Here is a 19,759-nt window from a genome sequence, read left to right as displayed (position 1 = left end):
GCGTTAACCGTGTAAAAATAACGAATGTTGGCGCAAGAGGACGCCACCTTCGGCCAGCGGGCATTCATGTGCCGTTCAATGTAATTTTCATTATTTTAGAATAATATATTCGTGAAGGAAATGGTGGTTTTAACAAATTTTGTACCACCCACTGAGGGAATCAAATTACAACTTCCCAGCACCTCCGTCATGATAAATAATCGTGAAATCGGAAGTGGAATAATCTTCATAACAGAGAGGTTGGTTGTTTTCACTATTAATTTGCGTTTTGGGAGATTTAGCATGCATCTAACTCATTTTTATGATCTCCAGTACATTGTCTTGGGTGAATGACGACTCGGGTGAAGGATTTGCCCTCGAGTATCCCCACATATCCTTACACGCAGTGTCGAGAGACCGGTCTTCATGCCCTCATGAAAACCTTTATGTGATGTTGGATATACCATGGGATGATCCAGGTAACTGTATTAATTAGATGAACTTAATTATTTTTATCTGAGCGTAATATAATGGCCACAAGACGGTCAAAATAATAGTAATGTTAAACATTACCTAGTGAAGTGCAATTCATAATATTTCATGATTTTGAGGATGATTTATGGTTATGATTAAAATTTTTTGACCACAATTTACTTCAAAGTATAAACAAAGATCTGCCCTGCTTTTGCTGCATAAAATCGTAAATTATAATTGAGAATAAATACCTCCGGCGAAGTAGATAGTTATTTCATCCTTTAAGTAAAGTCTTTCTCGTTGGTAACTGAAGGTTTTGAAATATTCATAATGTTGACAATAATTCCTAATGATTTACTCCATAGAACTGGGGATTGAACGCTCATTATTTCATTTTTTGCAGAAAATGAAGTTCAAGAAGTGAATAGTGATGATGAAGATGAAGATTCTGTCGACATGACTGAACTTCGATTCATCCCAAATGACAAGGGCATGTTAGATGCAATGTTCCATGCAATTTGTGAATGCCAAGCACTTCATCCTGATCCACAAGATTCGTTCTCAGAAGGTAAGTGCTCATTTCACTTTCCTCCGGAAATTTACCTGTGTGAAGGAAAATCAGTAAGTTCTATTACAACTAATTCTAACAAACTGCGGGAGACGCGGCGACAGTAACTTTTAACGGAGTCATCCGCAAAATGGACATTATTATTCAACAATTTAAATACCCTGATATTTTTGAAAACAACTATTATAATATCTATTGCCCGGAGGTCATTGGCAAAGGTATAGAATTCATCACAAACAGAAAGCCAAAAACAAAGGATGTACGGCAACAATGAAAGACCTAATCCACTGAGTAGTTGTAGCTATGGCAAAAGTGGTTTACTTCTCATTTTTCAAAGATAAATACTCGTTTACACGCTCTTCAGGCAGTTTCAATCTTTTTAAATTGGCAAAATCCCAAATTTCTTGATCTTTGAGGGACTGGATTTGTCCTGGGATAATTATAATGTATGAAATGTTGTTCAACACAGTATTCTGATGAAACCTAGAATAGTTAAAGCACACCAAAGAAAATGTCTATAACTATATTGACACAGTGCTCCATGTGCTGCCTCAGGGGAATGAGACTGAAGGTGTTAGGGTACCAGCCATGAAATTGTAAAGGGGAGATAAGCATTGTGATGATCATATCAGTCTGTCTGGAGTTCATGACTTTCTCAAAGGCGAAATGAATTCCTGAGTCTATTTGTTACTGTAACTTCCTAATTCTGTTATTAGCTTCCAACATGCTAATGCAGTGTTGTATTTGTATCACTTCTTCAATTCCACAAGGAAAATAGTACAACTGATAGAGGGATACATTAAGTCTCCATGGTTTCTGTTCCGTTTTTGGAACTCATTGTTCCAAGATGTTTTCAAATGTATAAATATGGTATGGAAGATTAATATATTTTTTATTTTGAATAACATGGTGTATCTTAAGATGCAAAGTGTTTAGTTGAGTGTTGTGAATTCAGCTGGCTGGTAAATAAATTAGCTGGCATTACTAATACTGCCTGAACTATGAACCATTCATAGTTGTTTTGTGGTATAATTTATATTCAAATTGAGTAAATTCTTCTGTGGTGCACGTAATTTATTTTTACATGTTTTTAAAATAAAATGATGCATTAGGTTTTAGACTTAATGCAATTGCATCATGAATATACCAATATAAATGTATTAAACAAGTTCGTTTGTCATAAATTTTTAGTGCTCACCTTATTTTTTAAATGTTGTAGTTCCTAAAGCATATTGTCTTGTAAATATACTTTCGATATAAAAAGTTAAAAATATATTCACTGATTATGAGTGGTACATGTATTGGAAAATCAAATTATCTCTGTTTCGAATATGTATTTCCCAATTGCCTGTGGTATCTCTCAATTTAGAGATGAATGTAACAGCATGTTGTAATGGCCCCCTAGGGCCTAACTTACCCAATTTATGGCAAATAGCAATGGGTTAAAAAATTAAAGTTGTGAAAATCCTGGGGTTACTTAATCTGAGCTCTGTACTTTTCATTGGTGACAGCTACTGAAAAGGTTAAAGAAAACAATTCATCTTCACAGAAACTTCAAGTCCTTACTTGGACGTGAATAGTATGATCCCATTTGATAGTTTGTGTTTCGAGTCTAGGTTCAATTGGGCTCAATGCTCAGAGCTTGGTAAAACCCATACAATAATTACTACTAATCTTCAGGCTTCTGTGATGTCTTTCTAATGAAGGTTCCATGCTGCTACTAGGAACAACCATCCTGGTGGCGTCTTCAGAAGACACCTCCAGGACTGGGGGTGAAACTGTTGTCCAATAAGCTAACCTATGAGATGGTAATTCCCAGAAGCAGCATGGAACCTTCAAGAACTATTACTGGTATCATACCTGTGATGCATAGAAATAATCATCTTTGAATTTCTTTAAATTGCAATTAAAGAACTTTTGACCAGTCAAAACTCTAATGTGTAACTTAAAGTGTACAGTACTTTTTGAAGACATTCTCCTTGGATCTCAAATTTCAATACTAAACCTAATACTCAGATATGTAATGTAGTTCTACTGCAAAGTTAACGTATTCGTTTTGTTCGCATAAACCATATTATATACCAAGGAAAGGAGTTTTCTTTTGACATGAGTTTTATTGTTTGAAAATAAATATGCTTTTCAATTAATGTTATGACAAGGATCAAAGTGAGTTACAGTTTTAGACATCCATTTTGGAAGACTGAATGACGATTTTTCTTTGCATGTAAGGAAGTTTACTGATTATCGTGTTCACTCTGGTATGCTCATGACCCTTTTAGGAAATAAATGTATGATTTTCTCATGTTATCCTATTGAAAACAGTTCCTCTTGGTAAATTTTATTTTATATGCTTTCATGCAGATGACGAGGAAGGAATATTTGAGGATGAGGATGAAGAAGGAGAATATGAATTAGGAGGCAGCGATCAAATTGCCAGAGGTAAGTCTTGTGAACATTTCTTCAAGTTCATTAAGTAAAATAAAAGCACAAAGTGACAATGGAGTATAATATTTGTAATAGCATTTGAAACCAAAAGTGGGAGCACTGCATAGTGACATACATGGGAACCAGAGAAAGCAACTATGCACACACATCCTTTGATTGTTTACAAGAGAGTTTTTTAAGTAAAGTAAATGGCGAAGTTTATTTGAAAATTAACTCCTTGTTGGGAAATCTCACATAGCACATTACCAATTACTGGTGCCCTAGTAGTGTTTTTGAGAATGAGCCAGAGACATACTGAGTAGTTTGCAAGGAAATTTAACTGCAACTCACCAGTCTCGGACAGTTATCACGAAGTGGCTTTCATGGATGTTAAATCCATGTGTTCATCTACATAATACCCTGCAAGCCGCCGCAAGGGCGTGTGGCGGGGGGTGTTAGGTCACCAACCATAAAAAGGAACAATACCACATGCAAGACAACAACATGGAAAATTACACCCACAGCAGCGCACACACTCATGCAAAAATCCCTTCATCCAATACTCATGCAAACATATATACCGCAAACCAACAAAAAACTGCACCCCAGGATGCAGCATGAAAGCCATCCAACAACACGCAAGCCAGGACACAACAAGCAAGAATGCGAAACCAATACAACATGATCATGCACCACAAAACACTAGCCCCCGAGGAGACTGTAAAAGGCAGGGAATGCGACCCAACGTTGCAGGTAGCAGGAATTTCCCCCCGCGGAGAGGGACGAGGGATTGAAAGGGAGACTTACAAACAGATGAACAGAGCACTAATGAGATCATTCGGAAAGAATGGGTTATGATAGCAAAACACACGAGGTTAGTGAAAGAGCATTCAATTGAGTAGGACTAATTATTCCCTCGACGCTGAGGGTGGCAAGTGGAATTTTTGCTATCTATAACCCTGCAGTTGCTATCCCGTATTGTCCGTGGGAAAAAGCAGTCCTTGAGCGTGTTAGGGTCATGCTTTAGGTTATTAATTAATTTTCACATAAACTTCCTCAGAATGAGTGTTTGTGGTGTGCCTGTGGCACACAATTGAAGTTTCATTCATTGGGTTCCCAAAAAAATATCTGAAAAGTTACATCGCCGGCCTCTGTGGCAGCGGGGTAACGTCCTCGTCTGCCAATCCATGGGTTGCGGGTTCGATTCCCGCCTAGGTGGGTTTTCCTCCACCTAGGGCTTGGGTGTTTGTAATCGGCTCCATTGTTATCACTGTTAATATTCCAATGTAAAGGCCAAAGAGTGCTGTTTTTGGACCAAGGCTAAATAAATAAATTTTACACTATTTTTTCTCTGAGTACATCTTTTGAGATTTTCTTTGGCGTTGAGTTAACTTTCCCATGAATAACAAAACAGTGTATTTATTGTTGATTTCATATTTGCATATCACTAAGTAGAGTTCCCACATTTTCCCTTTTTTATGACCAGAAGAATATTTTCCCATTTATTTTCCACTTATCAAGAGCATTTGAGTTCAATAACCCTCAACATTCCTTGTGTTAAAAGTTACAGGTGAGTATGAGAGTACAGTGATCGCTGCTGGCATGTGTATAGGAACCAGATTAAAATGACCATAATGACCGTGATGCATACAGCTCTGTATTTTATTTTCATCGTTATATGATTCCAAGATAAAATACTTGGATGATTCATAAACTGTGTGTTTTGTTGGAAGATGAAAAAATAATAGGTGGCAAGCATCTGCTTTACTTTGCTGCCAAAAACATTGTTTAGGAAGAGAGGTAGGCTACTCTTGCATTGCTGCAATGTGCAGCATCGATACAACTGAATTATTTGCACACATCTCTTAAAGGAAAAAACTAGTGAGACAGTTGAGGGAATGAAATGAAGAAGCACTAATCAGAGCGTAAAAGAAGAAGTTCCTGTAGGCTGTAGAGAAAATCATGATTAAGGAAAGAGAGCTGGGTACTAAACAGGAGGGGATCAGGATTGGTGCGGTGGCTATTGTACTGGCTACCCACCCAGAGGGCTCAGGTTCAAATCCCAGCGGTGTTGAATATTTTTCAGTGGTATCTTGATCCCAACTTGAGGTGCTTTGTGGAGGGCACTTTGAGGGAATGCGCCGTCCGTCGGATGGGACGTTAAGCTGCGGACCTCTTGGTGCCGTTCGTAAAGAGTAGGCTAATGCCAACGCCGGGTTTCTCTCCACCCTTCATCCTTTCCTGTCCATACCTAATGGCGCGAATGATCTTAGATGGTGGTCGCTTCCCATAAAAACTACTACTACTACGAGCATTAATGTGTCTTAGGTTTGGTTAGGCAAATGACCTCAGCAGTCAGTGGCCTCCCCTAAATACTACTACTACTACAAAACAGGAAAGCTCTAAACATATGAAAGATTGGATATCACGGGCCATAAATGAAAGGATAGGAAAAGGTCAAGGAATGCTTGGGTTATGGACAAGGTGATTAAAAAAATGGACAAGGAAATGGAAGAATATAAGCAGAGAGGTAGGTGGAAGGAAGTTTATAGACTTTAACAATAAACTGAGGCAGATAAAAAATACAGCAAAAGAAGTGTTGTGGGAAAAGCAGTGCAAGGATATGGAAAGTTGGAAGAGGGAAATCTGTGTGCTATACAGGAAGGTAAAAAGCTTCTCAGGAAGTAAGAAGGGAAAATTGTCGCAAACAATCAAAGATAACTTAGGAAAACTATTAGTTGAACCAGAAAAGATCTAAGAGAGGTGGAAGGAATATAGATAGAAACTGTATGATAAAGAACTTACACATACACAGGGAATGTGACTTAGATGAGGATGGCTTAGGTCGGAGCTGAGATAGAAAGGGCATTCAGGGAAGCGCAGGTGCAGCTATAATTATGAGAACAGAAAATTAGCTATCCACTGATATCGCCGACGGTGAAGTTTTCCAAAAAGTCTTTCAGTTTACCGAAAAGACAGAGCAAAATTTGGGGGCAGTCTTTATTGCAGTTAAAAATTCTTGCATCAGCAGGCCTGAGGTAATTCCAGGTAACGGTTTGGAAATCATATAGTGCTAAATTTTAATTCATAACTCCAAAAGAGTTTATGTATGGGCATTTTACAGATTGCTGGATGACAAAGATAGAAATACTAGAATTAAATCAGATAATCCAAGGTTTCTTATCCCAATACGATTGTGACATTATAATCGGTGGAGATTTCAATGTCCCACCTATTGATTGGAGCATGCTTAGTTTTAAAATGGGGAGTAAAGACAAAGATTTGTGCGACTCCCTATTAAATTCCTTTACATTGAACTCCTTGTAGCAATTTGTCACTTCACCAACTAGGAGCAATAATATTCTTGATTTGTTAGCAACGAACATCCCTGAAAAAGTCTATACTAGAGAAACTATAAAAGGTGATCAAAGGACATTAAATGCTAAATTTTGCTTATATGGGTTCAGAAATAAGAAGCCTAAAAAAATTTACTTTTTTAAAGAAGGAGACTATAATGACCTAAAATCCATGCTACAGATTCAATTTGCAAATTTTAAGGAAGATAATAATCACTGAAATACTGAGGGTACGTGGAATCACTTCAGGTTCATTCCCAGTAAATTAATAAAAGATAACACGGAACCTTGATGGTACAACATTGATGTTAGAAATGCAATGCAGCATCAAAGGCTATGTCACGCCAACATGAAATATATTAGGGATGATATCTCTAGTGACCAAAGAATTGAGATCACTAATGATTTCAAGATATCTAGGGAGAATTCCAAGAAGTAATTTCAGAAAGCCATAAGCGAATGCAAAGGGAAAGATAAGTGGAGAATTTGAAAGAGAGTCCCCAAGTATTTTGGTTGTATGTCAGATAAGTTCAGGGAGAAAGAAGTGTACAGTTAATTCACTCAAAAATGATAAAGGCGGAAGAGGAACCAGCAGTTTGGAATAGACTAACTCATTAAATTCCTTCTTTCGAAGCATTTTCACCAGTGCCTCCCTGAATGTCTCCAATAGCTTACCAAATTGTGCAGGCTAATTGATGCCCAAAATTTAAATCTCATATAAGGTAAAGAACAGTGGTATTAATTCAACATTTAAAAAAAATATTATTCTTCTCAGCATTGAAGGTGATTACTCTTTGTCTGCGGACATCACAACCCAGCTCACATGATTTCTTCTTATTTAATGAAACCTTTGTTAAAAATATGCTTTCATTGAAATAACCACCTGTGTTATCCCAAATCATAATAAATTGAGCATGAAATATAGGTCATTCTAATTTAATCAGTTGCATCAAGGGTAAATTGTGAATTTGTCACATACATGTATTTCCATCTTGTGAAAGCTTCCCAATGACACCTGTGTAATGCGTTGCACATAGTTAACTGATATAGCTGAATTAAATAACCACAATATAAGGGATGGGATTGAGAAGAATCACAGAGGCTGAAGGTAGAGGATACGTTTCAAAATAAAAAATGTTTGATATGCAAAATAGATGGAAACAGCCACTTTAAATGCATATTATAATATGAAACTTTCTTCCTCGCACACTTTGCATTCCTCACTCTAGCAGCTACAGATCCAGTGGAATCAACAAATGGTGACCTATCATCTAGTGAGCCAATGGAAATGGATGCTGGGCAGTTTGAAGATGCTGACTGTGACCCAGAGAATTAAATGTGTGCAAGTGGACTAGTTTTGTGTGAGGAATTGTGTTATCTCATATTCAACAAATGAATTATTACTGAATTGAGGATTCTTGGTGTTTATTCTTTTCACCAATAACCATCCTTCTTGATTTTGGAGATTTTTTTACAGTTTACATTTTGTATGAATTTCTGTGATTAAATTGATGGTGAAGAACTGTTTTCTCATTTCTCGTCTGATTTTCTGATCGTACTTATCCAAATAATTGCATCTACCCTGTATATAAAAATTAGAGCTGAAAATTTGGACCTATCACTAGGAAAAGGAATTTCTAACCAAGACCAACAAATCTGGTGAAAGGAAGATTCTTAAGCTGCCATTTTAATCCTGTGTGCTGTTCATTAGTTTTCAAGTGCCCTTTAATACCTACATCTAACTGGTAAGCTGTGATTGATAATAACGCAACAATGCTAGAGTTCAGCTCCTCCATCATGAACATGTCTCTGTTGAAATATATTCTATCTAGTACCATTTTGGTGAATTTCTATTGCACCAACATTAAGCCTGCACGACCTACTCATATCAATATTGTTCAGACTTATGATAATGATGAGAAAACTAGCCACATCTACATCATCCAACCCTGCTAAAAATTCTTCCAATCCAATAAGATCCAAATGGAATTCAAAATTCCATTTGGATCTTATCACGTTAATTCTGGTAGTTAAAAGTTATTATGATATAATCAAACTAATTCTACATACTGTCAAGAATACTGATATCACCTCAAAGTTGTCACCCCAGAGCTATAGCCAATGAGACTACTGCATATTTGCTTTTGTATGTTGATTGAAAATTGATTCATAGAGCTTTTCATTCGAGTTCACATATCAATCTGCATCAGTGTACTTCTACAAAGGTGCTCGGATATTCTAAATAGGTTATCTTACAGGTACATGGCTTCACCTGTGACAGTTTATCTAAAATTCAGCTACATAATCTAAACATAAAAATCCTATTATGTTGACATAAACAAAAAGAAGGTGTTTATATGCAGTTATGACAGCCTTCAGGTTTAAACACTTAAGATTTACAATCAGTGTACGTGACCTCTTCGGACACCCTGAAAGGAGGATAGATAGGTGGGTGAAGATTACAGAGGAAAACCTTTTTTTGAGAGTAGCACCCATGAACCTGGGTGAATGGAACCAAAGTATTTTTTTAATATTTTCATCCAAATTGTTAAGAGCCCACAACACTAACCTAAGATTAATTGCTTACATGAAATACTCACTTCTTTGAAATATTCAGGCAAAAAAAATATTAAATGAAACTGCCTTTATGTTAATGATGAAATGTGATAATTGACCTACATGAATTGATGCTAATAATTTAAATTACCTAATACAGGTATATTATATTTCTGCACCTTCTCGATTCCATATTCCCAGGTTCAATAAATGCCTGTGTATAGAGCCAAAATTAAATTGTAAATCTAATTTCAATGAATACATACTAGCTGGCCATGGAATATTTATTTTAAAATTCCATACTTTAAAAGAAAAGGACAGCTGAAATATAATTCCAGGCTCACTTTCAGGTATTTCATGATACCCCAAACGTTTGACTATCTTTTACTCCATAATACCCAATTCCGTCAGTATTTCGTGGCCCATCCGTAGCCCTCCCTTTCATTTATTGTCTTCACAGGCATAATGAGTTCTTCCATGTGCTATTCTACAACTAGACATCCTAATCTTCTTTTCCTGAATAGATGTAAGCCTTTTGCACTGATTAGTCTTAACTTCATGATACTTGGTCTTTCTGTTCTTGAGTAATGAAAGGGGCTGAGCATAGCTTCAACAAATGCACTTTAATTTTTTCGGCCTGGTAGCATTTTTGCTTTTGCAAGATCTCTACAGAGGACATAATAAGGGATGAGAACGCTGCGAAAGAGGGTTTGCTTAAAGGAGGTTGGGGGGAGGGGGGGTGAAGAAGAAAGCCCAATTCCATGCAACCATGGAATGGGGCTTTCTTCTTCATTAGTTTAAACTGGTTTCAAATTAACTTTCCATCAAAGACATTTTGGCTTACTTTTATTATAAGTAAAGAAAATGTTTAAGAAAAAGACAGTATAGAAAACATTGCCCTAATAACAAAACTCATTGAAGTGAGTGAAGTGGCTTGCGCACTGCTCTGCTGTTACTGAAGAAAGGTAATAACCAATTGCTGAGATTTTCTCTTTCTTGAATGGGATAAGTACCCTGGCATGTCATATTCCTATCACATCCTGCATGCCTATGAAATCTGCTGGAAATTTTTTATTGTAGAACTGGGGGTCATTTAAGTCATGAAATTAAGTTCTTATAAGCTCTTACTACCCGATTTGTTCCATATCTACTGAAAGATTATTCCCAAAAAGGGAGCAAAACTTGAAAGTCAAGAATGAGTACTCATCAAATTTTTGTAGAAATTGTTACGTAGGCTTATGAAGGGAGAGGATTATAACTTCTCATTGGGGAATTAAGGACCATTTCTTCACATTTGAGGAGAATTTTAATAATGAACATTATTTTATTTATAATAGTGCAATTCCATGCTTTGAGAATTAGAGTCATAGGTTACTGAAACCTCTGGATTTACCACCTATGTTTAGCCCACAGAGGTCAGTCAGGGAAGAACCAATGAAATAATAAATTATGGATCACCTTGACCAGCAAAGAATTCTGAGAAGAAAGTACAGACACCCAAGGACTTCCAGGTTCTATGTTTCACATTTCCATCCATTTGCAAAGGGAAGTATTCTAAACTGTTTACTTAATTAAATTTTACTCAAATGAGTTGGAATAATCAAGAGAATGAAAATGAAGGGTTTCTGGCGGCACATTAACAACATTCAATAAATATTTCGCTTGATGAATTACTCAATTAATACAACTTTAAATCGTACCATCCATTTTCAAAATGAAATTTCAACAGAAAATGCGATCCCATACTATTCTTACTACTACGATAGAGTATGAGTGAAAATTCAGAGAACGTTTCCACATTTGAGGCCTCCTGAACGTTAACATAAGAACTGGATGAAAAATTTTAAAAACTAGAATATCTTAAGATTGATTTCACCCACTTAAACGACACGTTTTAATTCAGGAAATAAAAATACATGCTGAATATAATTAGGGTGAAATTTATTGAATCAGCTGTCCGTGATTTCTTCCATTGCTACTCCAAAAACTTTTAAATCGCAAGGATAAAGAACAAGGTGTAGAATGACGAATGGCATTATAGCTATTTTTCATTTTTAAAACATATCATCTACCCTGGTGAAAAAAATATTCTACAGCTTTAAATCGTACTCAAACAAAATTGCTATTAGTGCTTGGTAACACAAAGAGCATGTAGAGAGAGTAAACATGGTTGTGTGAAATCTAGTAGTCTAAAAACGGAAGGAGTGCATACCTGGGGATATTAAATTGTGAGAACTCGCTTAAATCACCTCATTATGAACACTAATTTCACTAAGGTATGGTAAAATATTTACTTTCTTCAAATATGTCCAAGAGATAGTTTGTGTGTGGCCACAGACACAAAAATACTCATAATGCAGGTGATTTATTCCTTATGTTTACCCTTATGCCCGAGACCTGCATCAGTTTTGCATCATAAACTGTCTTGAGCGCCAACGTACTATCAGACATTTCCTGTTTGGGTAATCCTTCCAATAAACAACAATCCATTTCTTGAACTTTTCTCCGTTTGCGAATGACTTCATCAACGGCTTTCACTAAATCGCTTGAAGAAGGGCCGGCCCAAGCAGAATCGACACATCTTGATCGGCACTCCTGAGCTTTTCTGGCCTCCTTCAAAGATTCCGTAAGTTTCATTTTCATATATTTTAACTGCAAGGGGAACGTATATCATAAATATTCATTAGGTATCATGTAAAGACATGGTCAAAGAAATACATTTGTCATTGAACAATATATTTTCGTGTATCATATCATACCCCAATTATTTTCTTTTCCATATCTCTGATCTCGCGATCAACTTCTTCTACTTCATCTCTCGAGTACTGTACTTCTTGAGGTTTGTCTTCATGTAGTAACACATTACTTGGAATATTTAAAAAAAGATCGTCCAGCTTTTCCTGTAATAATATTCAAATATTAGTGAATTCATAAATCTCTTCTAATGTTACCTGCAAAAATGAAAAGTGCAATTTTACCGTAAACGAAGGGTCCCAATCTTCTACAGCTGTAGAGTATGCTTCAATCAATTTCCGAGTTGCCATGTTAACTTCTTCACGATCGACTGTCTGGTATTTATCTATTAAACTTCTTTCGAATGCATTCGCGGCTTCTTCGATAACAGACATTAATTCCTCTTTGGCTGAAAATAAATTTCTATATAATATAGCATATATGTAATGATTGTGGGAGATTTGTATTCATTAGCATTACCTTCGTGGGCATACTGTGATGCGCTAAATTCAAAATGTTGAATCTGATACTCTTCTTTTCTCTTTCCAAGTAAAAAGCTATTCAGCGAATCCATAATTTCGGAGATGGAGAACCTATTACGAGGGAAAACTCTCTGAAAACCCGATTGTTTACCTTCCGTTCGATGTACCTTACTGTAATCCCAGACAGTTTCAGTTGAATTGAATCAATTTGAACGAAAAGTGCGGAAGAGATTGAATAACGATGCGTAAAACCGAAAACAAATGATGCATGCGTCCTACATTGGTGGCGCGAATTGCGCGGCTGGCGTAATGGCTAATAAATGAATACAGAAATCATATTTTGATATTAGCTCAAATTGAGGTTAATATTATGTAACATATAAGTTCGAACAGTGGGCATACTAAATAATTGAGGAACAATATTTACACCAGATGCATCCCGTGAATATTTTTCGACAGAATAATTTCTTGAATCATGAAAAACCTTAAATGCACTTTGCATGTGTCAATTTTTAAGTTTAACGACAAAATTTCCGAGGAATTTGACCGATATATCCATGTCTGTTCGCGAGAATTGTTTAGCTCAATTACTATTCTGCAGAAATAGTTGGCATCCGAGCGATAATTGCCAACGGGTCTCTCTTCTCTCTCTCTCTCAACGGGTCAACGAGCGACCTTCGCGGTCTCGTTGTGAACTTTTGATTCTTTTCAATTCTTTTTATCTGATTGAGTTGCACTGGTTGATTCAGCTTACTTAATTTGCTTTGATTCCTAAATTGGTTATATACATTTGTGTATTGTATGTAATGTTGCTTACGCTAAGTTTAAATGGCAACATGTTCTATGAGTTAGTCTTTGTGTTAATGTATATTTTATATGTACCGTTAAGTGTTGCCGATCAATTAACCAACGATCCTAATAAAATGTTGAACTCATGCTTGGATGGCATGCATCACAAAACGGAACCGGGACCTGAAGGAGATTTATACAAGCAGGTAATATACATGCTTAATTCTATTGTGAATGTGAATAAAAATTGTAAAATTTATTTAAACAGTAATTGTTCATGTTATTAAATTTGGTGTATTTATAACCTCATTGAAACTCACATTAACTTCGCTAATTCCCCATCCGCCTGAGGTGGGTGATTTTGAAGTGTTTCATTGCAACTAACATTTTACTAGAATTGGTGAAAAGGAAAAAAGGCAAATTAATCATGTAATGGAACTAAATTGCTATTATTTTAGCTATTGATGGCTTGTTACTGAATACTGCCCATTTACAATGACGGTGTAAATACCTTGATAATATATTCAACAGGTCCAGGCGAGATGTGGTGGAAGTTCGTCATTAAGAGAAACAAATTTGCACTTTTCCACAGATTTATTGTAACGTACCACGCGTTTCAGTTCATCGAACCATCTTCAGGTACACGAACTTCCGGCACTTCATCTTGTACCTGAAGATGGTTTGATGAACTGAAACGCGTGGTACATTACAACAATTCTGTGGAAAAGTGCAAATTTGTTTCTCTTACCTGGTTAATAATGTAAAATATCCCTTTGGAAACATCATCGATTATTGATGTTACAAGGACCTCTTATTTTAACTAAATGAGAATATTATTTCTACGATTGATGGCCGATGATAGCGTCCCTCCCCACTTCACAATCATTGGCCATTGCAAACCCTTCCAAGAGATAATATTATCCATTATGTTTTGAGTCCCTGCCCTCATGAAAATGATCATGTTGCCAGTTGCATCCCTAAGTGAGAACTAAATTATTTAACAGGTAGTTTTCCAGCACGAAGATGGAAATATTTTCCCCTTATATGTATTAGTATGTTGTGTACAAATGTGGGTGTTATTATAGTACAAAACAATAAAAATTGATTTGTCTATTTAAAAGTATGATCATGTACTGTGAAGATATTCTATTTCAATAAGGGCGCTTTAGTGCATTAGTAGTTCAATTATAACACTCACTTTATGGTATCTACCCTGTTTTACCTGAAGCTCTACCTGAAGTTAATATTTTAACGCGAGGCTTGTAAATAGAAATCATTCACATATATTACCACAATAGTAAAATTAAGAAAGGTAAATTGTGGATATGCATTTCTTTAAAAAAATAAAACCAAAATGCTATCATTACAGTGTGGTGGGAGGACTGAAAGACAGCCTAGCCTTAAATTGGTTAAAATATTACACTGAAAATTTCAAGTTTCTGTTGTTAATACAGTACATATAGTGATCCCTTTTCCTAGATCATTCACCTGTACCTCATTCCCATCTTCCCCATTACTCTCTTGTCCTCATTACATTAGCTATTTTCTCCCTAGAGTTTTTTTAAAATTTTTTCCTGAAAATAATGATGTGATGTATCATTTCATGCTGTTGTGGCTACATATATCCAAGGATAAATCTGTCATTGGTTATATTCTTCCTTAGTAATATATTATCACTCTGATACTCATTGTTTAATATCACCTCCCGACCTTTCCCCCCATATTTATACTCACCAAGACTTTTATTTCCTTATCTTAATATTTCTTTGTTCATTGGCCATATCTCTGGTCTAGTTTCAGAGAACCATAAGCTATATTTTAAACATTATTTACTTAATAAATTAGGAAAAAATACTAATGGGATAAATGTGTTCAATAATACCACAAATGTGCAAATATGTTTCAGTTAATTCAAGTTTTCCAATCCTGGAATGCCTTATTCAAATAAATAATGTTTTTTTACTTTTTCTGCCTCCAAAGTACTTATCAGATGTTTGCCTGTCCATGAAAGATCTCAAAATGTCAATGTATTTTAATTAAAGCTAATTGCTCCTTCTGCCTTTCAAACATTTAGTGCTATCCTTGGAGAGATAGGTCATGCTGCAAGTACAACACCACTGAGGCTGCCCATCATGCTGGTTTGTATGGCTTCAAGCTTGACCACTGCACTGATTCAGCGAAGATGTCAACAGACTGTAGGAGACATTTTGTTCAAGATCTTTGTTTTTATGAGTGTTCTCCAAATATAGGGCCATGGATTGTGAAGGTATGTTTGACAATTGAAAAATTGAAACTCATCAGTTATATAGGAATGAAAGAATTTCTATAAAATGTGCTTCCATTAATCATGTTTGTTTAAGGATAGTGGTATGAAAATAAGAAAAGAGCGATACTTTGAAGTTCCTCTGTGTCAGAGTGATTGTGAAGCATGGTTCGAATCCTGTTATGATGACTACACGTGTACAGACAACTGGTCAAGAAATTTTAATTGGAGTAATGGTCGCAACCACTGCCCAGCAATGTCTAAATGCCGCACATTTGGAAGTATATATGGCAATGCAGGAAACTTCTGTAGTAAGGTAAGGTAATGTGATGATTTTATATTTTGATCAAAGGAGATAGTGTTTCAAGCAAGGATGCATATGTAATTATAGTAATCTTTTCTCATAGTTAACTCTTTTCCCATATTAATGATGATTTTTGGCTTCTCATACTTCCCATCTTAATTATTTATGTTAAAATAATTTTTGCAATGAGGTTTTTACAACTTGTGGGAGTGGAGCAAATTCTGCAAAACATAATAAGAAGTTGCATTTGTCCCAAATGAGATAGATTTAGTAGTTAAATAATGACTGCAGTACTCTGCTATTAACAGAAAGTAATGATTTTTAAACAGTTGTGGTTAAAGTTTAGGACCTTGAAGTATTTGGGTCGTTCAATAAGTCCTTGGAAATAAAAAGGAAAATGAATTATTTTGAGTAGATTTATTTTTCAATGTAATATCCTTTTAGCTCGGTGCACTTTTCTCAGTGTTTCTCCAACTTTTTTTAAGCTGCAAAAAAGTTAAATATTGGAAAGCCTTCAAAATAACCATCTCTGTTGGTGATCATTCTCCTTGTTTAGCATGAATTGTTTTCCACCATTTTTTCAAGTTCAGCAAATAAAGCAAAATCACTAGAGGCCAAATCTGGTGATTATGGTGGATGTTGTAATAATTTGAACTTTAATTCCATAACTTTTGCCTTAATTGTCCTGTTTTCTAGTAATCTAATAGTAGATGATTGTGCATTCCAAAAAACCACTGCAATCACCTTGTTGGCCAATTTCACCATCTTTGCTTTCTTTGGAGATCGCCTTTGGAAACTCACTGTTTGTTTTTCTCTGAGGTGTTTTAGTGTATCCAAATTTCATAAAGTTATGTATTAATACAGAAACTATCAGGATTGCCATTAAACCAGCCTCCGAATTGACCACATGATTACATTTTTTTTCTTTCGAGAGCAAATGTGGCACCCATCATACCAAGATTTTTTTCACGCACAATTTTTTGCACAAAATTGAAAACACTGTACCTTGTGATATGCCTTTAGCCTCAACTATCTCATGAACTTTGATTCATTGATCACTCAAAACCATATCATGAATTTTTTCAATCATTTAGGATGAAGTCACTTCAATTGGACATCCCCAACAATTTTCATTATTTGGGGATGTATGATCATGTTTAAACTCGATTGTAAACATTCACAAACACAGGAGCATGTGTGCCATGAACTTCATCCCACTCATCTATGATCTAATTTTGGTGTTAAGTCTTTGAAAGATTAGTTCTTAATCACTGCATGAAACTATTTTTTTTTCATTTTTCTACATAAACAAAAGTTTCCTGCTTCAATTGACTGAAAATGATGCCATGTGATAGATTTAGCTGAAACATTAACAGCAGTCTAATGAGACATGAGGCTTAAAAGTAAACCTTTTCCAATACTACGAGTGCCATCACTTGGATTTTTCAAGGACTTATTGAATGGCCCACATACAAGGTCTGTCCCTAAAATAAGTAGTCTCTTTCTACAGACAATGAACAATAATTTTTATATGGAAGTTCTAGAAAGGTTCTGAAAGAGAGTGCGATGCATCAGGAAGGAGATCTTTCCCAACTGAAGGCAGCACCACAACAACACACCATCCTACACTGCCTTCTTCGTAATCGTTTACCTGGTCAAGCGCAAGGTGGCAACAGCTGTCCCGGCTACCATACAGTCCCGATGTAGCACTTCCAGACTTCTCTTTGTTCCTAAGAATAAAAAGGAGATTGAAAGGCAACCATTTTGGAAAGATGGATAACTTCAAAGAGGCCATGACAAGCTGCTTCAAGGTGCTTCTTGCTTGTTCAAGGTTTCCATTGACACCTTCCAGGAAGTGTGATGCAAATGGCAGGGAGGATGACATCAGTGAGTCAATGCGCAAGGTTACTATTTTGAAGAATTTTAGAAATTGCACTTTGATATCCAATAAATTTTTTTATGGGATTTATTCTACTTATTTTTGGGACGGACCATGTGCAACATTATAGAGGATTTAAAGTTGTTATATACACTGTCTGGCTGTTACAACTAAAGTAAGGTGGAAAATTCAAGGTGAAATAGTATTATAATAGATCTCCATTTAGGTAGGGTAACATCACAAACATACATGGACCTGAAATATGAAAAAGAGAATGAAGCACCAATTAAAATGGAATGGAAAAGTATCAGAATAGATCAAACCCTTCAGTAAAAAACTGGATAGAGGAAAACAGGCTGATAATGACAAAAGGATAGTTGAATGATTTGAAGAAAGCAATGGGAGTGAAACCAGACAAAATGGAATGAACTCTTTTAGTGATATCCTGACCCATTTACAATGCGTTTTCCGTTACCTGAGACCTAACTATCTTTTGCACCCAAAAATGGCAGATTTCCCCCATGCTCACCAAAATCCACGGGCCCATTTTCAAGACAAAATTCAATAGAATTGTTCAATTTATAGTGTATAATATACATGTTTCATGGGTTTCCAACCTCTTAAATACCAGTTAGGTCACATATCAACTTTGATTTTACATATCAGTGGTTTATGAAAGAAGTACCCTTAGCAGTTACTTTAATACTTACTTCTATATACTGGGACCCATTTATCAAAGCTACTAGTCAGTTTATGAAGCCTTGTTTATGTGTACAGAATATGCTGATGGTGCACTTGTTACTTCATTAAATTACTCTATTATATATTACATTTAAAATGTTTCCAGAGGACTTGTAAGTCAAATCTTAGCTTTGAAATGTGGTCCTTGTGGTTGGTGGTGGAAATGATTGGGAGGCCTTGCTATATCCTATGTAGCGTAATTATTTCCCATTATAATAAAATAATTTGCATTTCTTTGTCTATATTAACTTAATAAAATTTCAGGTTTGGGACCATTCTTGGAAGCCAGTGCCTGATGAGGAACCATGTATGAGACTGTGGTTTAATCCTGATGGTGGAAATCCTAATGAAAGGGTTGCTCAGATATATGCTGTTAGGATGGCAAACATGGGATTGCGTGTAGCTTTTATTTGCTCAAAGATGTACTTACTGACTTTAGTCCTAATATTTCTTCCTGCAATGTTTAAAATTCTATAAAAACTTGCATTCCTTAGGTTTGAAATATGCCATGCAATAATAGTGCCTCCTCTAGAACAAATAGTGTTAAGAATTAGTATCTCAGTCTTTCATCCTTATCCAGACATGAAGTCACCAGTGTGCAGCAGAGAGTACACCTGCCTACTTAAGCAATCCATCTATTATGGACAAGTGATAGAAATCAATTCCATGCTGTACTTGTTAGTAATTTTGGCCTGATATTGGGCAATATACACATTAAAAGACAATAAAGAGTGACAGACTCATTGTGTGATCGGTTACTCCATGTTATGTAAGATCAAATTGAAATTATTTTTTTGATCTGATATTTTTATCAGCCTTTTTGTATAGTTGATTTAGAATGAATTACATTCATATTTTGATATGCTTTTATTTCATTTCAACAATTCACTTATTCTCTAGACTTATAATGAATGTGGAACTGAAGGATAAAAGATGAAACTACGCTGTAACATTTCCTCGCATGCCTGTAATTTGACTTTCCGGTTATGAGCCCAAAGAGTATTTAAGTTTGAATGTCTTCATTTTAGTAGATACGTTAGTTATAAATTGGAAATTCGAGAGATAGTTGAGGCCGATTCTTTGTGGAATTCCATTTTAATGCACAAGGGAGAATAAAATTTGCCAACAGTGTCAGTGGGGTAATGTCCTCACCTACCTATCCAGAGGTCGCAGGTTCAATTCCCGCCTAGGTGGTTTTACCTCCATCTAGG

The 19,759-nt window shown here is 35.8% G+C and overlaps 3 protein-coding genes across 7 annotated transcripts; 2 read left to right on the top strand and 1 right to left on the bottom strand.

The window, feature by feature from the left end:
- The first annotated feature begins 14 nt into the window (after positions 1-14).
- On the top strand, positions 15-8,323 carry icln (chloride nucleotide-sensitive channel icln). Of its 2 annotated transcripts, none has more exons than XM_071597781.1 (5): positions 15-239; positions 313-458; positions 857-1,021; positions 3,383-3,460; positions 8,034-8,323. In XM_071597781.1, the coding sequence occupies exons 1-5, from the start codon at positions 121-123 to the stop codon at positions 8,135-8,137; spliced, it is 612 nt and encodes a 203-aa protein (XP_071453882.1). In that variant the 5' UTR covers positions 15-120; the 3' UTR covers positions 8,138-8,323. The 2 variants fall into 2 exon arrangements, with proteins under 2 accessions (XP_071453882.1, XP_071453881.1); XM_071597780.1 differs by having other exon boundaries at positions 8,031-8,323.
- A 1,863-nt stretch (positions 8,324-10,186) lies between these two features.
- Positions 10,187-13,972, bottom strand: LOC139698804 (protein MIS12 homolog). 2 transcript variants are annotated; one of them, XM_071597723.1, is made up of 6 exons: positions 13,873-13,972; positions 13,682-13,752; positions 12,571-12,683; positions 12,336-12,499; positions 12,117-12,257; positions 10,187-12,009 (listed from the first exon to the last, which is right to left on the bottom strand). In XM_071597723.1, coding segments are annotated over exons 2-6 (723 nt in total). In that variant the 5' UTR covers positions 13,684-13,752; positions 13,873-13,972; the 3' UTR covers positions 10,187-11,706. The 2 variants fall into 2 exon arrangements, with proteins under 2 accessions (XP_071453824.1, XP_071453825.1); XM_071597724.1 differs by lacking the exons at positions 13,682-13,752; positions 13,873-13,972 and having other exon boundaries at positions 12,571-12,785.
- Positions 12,973-19,400, top strand: LOC139698803 (folate receptor alpha-like). 3 transcript variants are annotated; one of them, XR_011703013.1, is made up of 5 exons: positions 12,993-13,567; positions 15,436-15,627; positions 15,722-15,940; positions 17,467-17,832; positions 18,813-18,909. XR_011703013.1 is itself a non-coding variant. In XM_071597721.1 (4 exons), the coding sequence occupies exons 1-4, from the start codon at positions 13,379-13,381 to the stop codon at positions 18,859-18,861; spliced, it is 654 nt and encodes a 217-aa protein (XP_071453822.1). In that variant the 5' UTR covers positions 12,973-13,378; the 3' UTR covers positions 18,862-18,923. The 3 variants fall into 3 exon arrangements, 2 of the variants coding, with proteins under 2 accessions (XP_071453822.1, XP_071453821.1); XM_071597721.1 differs by lacking the exon at positions 17,467-17,832 and having other exon boundaries at positions 12,973-13,567; positions 15,722-15,945; positions 18,813-18,923; XM_071597720.1 differs by lacking the exon at positions 17,467-17,832 and having other exon boundaries at positions 13,004-13,567; positions 18,813-19,400.
- Positions 19,401-19,759: the final 359 nt, after the last annotated feature.

The sequence above is a fragment of the Hetaerina americana genome, unplaced genomic scaffold, assembly GCF_022747635.1.
Source record: "Hetaerina americana unplaced genomic scaffold, ioHetAmer1.1.p SCAF_9, whole genome shotgun sequence".
In the NCBI taxonomy this organism is placed as follows: Eukaryota; Metazoa; Arthropoda; class Insecta; order Odonata; family Calopterygidae; genus Hetaerina; species Hetaerina americana.
This window is presented reverse-complemented; position numbering and strand designations above follow the sequence as displayed.

What these genes read in the sequence shown, in the direction of transcription:
- LOC139698803 (XM_071597720.1), top strand. Translation starts at nt 13,379, where the DNA reads ATGTTGCTTACGCTAAGTTTAAATGGCAACATGTTCTATGAGTTAGTC. An exon ending in TAGGGCCATGGATTGTGAAG is followed by an intron (nt 15,628 to 15,721) that starts GTATGTTTGACA and finishes TGTTTGTTTAAG; the next exon opens with GATAGTGGTATGAAAATAAG. An exon ending in CAGGAAACTTCTGTAGTAAG is followed by an intron (nt 15,941 to 18,812) that starts GTAAGGTAATGT and finishes ATAAAATTTCAG; the next exon opens with GTTTGGGACCATTCTTGGAA.
- icln (XM_071597780.1), top strand. Translation starts at nt 121, where the DNA reads ATGGTGGTTTTAACAAATTTTGTACCACCCACTGAGGGAATCAAATTA. An exon ending in ATAATCTTCATAACAGAGAG is followed by an intron (nt 240 to 312) that starts GTTGGTTGTTTT and finishes TATGATCTCCAG; the next exon opens with TACATTGTCTTGGGTGAATG. An exon ending in CAGCGATCAAATTGCCAGAG is followed by an intron (nt 3,461 to 8,030) that starts GTAAGTCTTGTG and finishes TCCTCACTCTAG; the next exon opens with CAGCTACAGATCCAGTGGAA.
- LOC139698804 (XM_071597723.1), bottom strand. An exon ending in ATCACAGTATGCCCACGAAG is followed by an intron (nt 12,500 to 12,570) that starts GTAATGCTAATG and finishes ATTTATTTTCAG; the next exon opens with CCAAAGAGGAATTAATGTCT. An exon ending in TGGAAAAGAAAATAATTGGG is followed by an intron (nt 12,010 to 12,116) that starts GTATGATATGAT and finishes TTCCCCTTGCAG; the next exon opens with TTAAAATATATGAAAATGAA.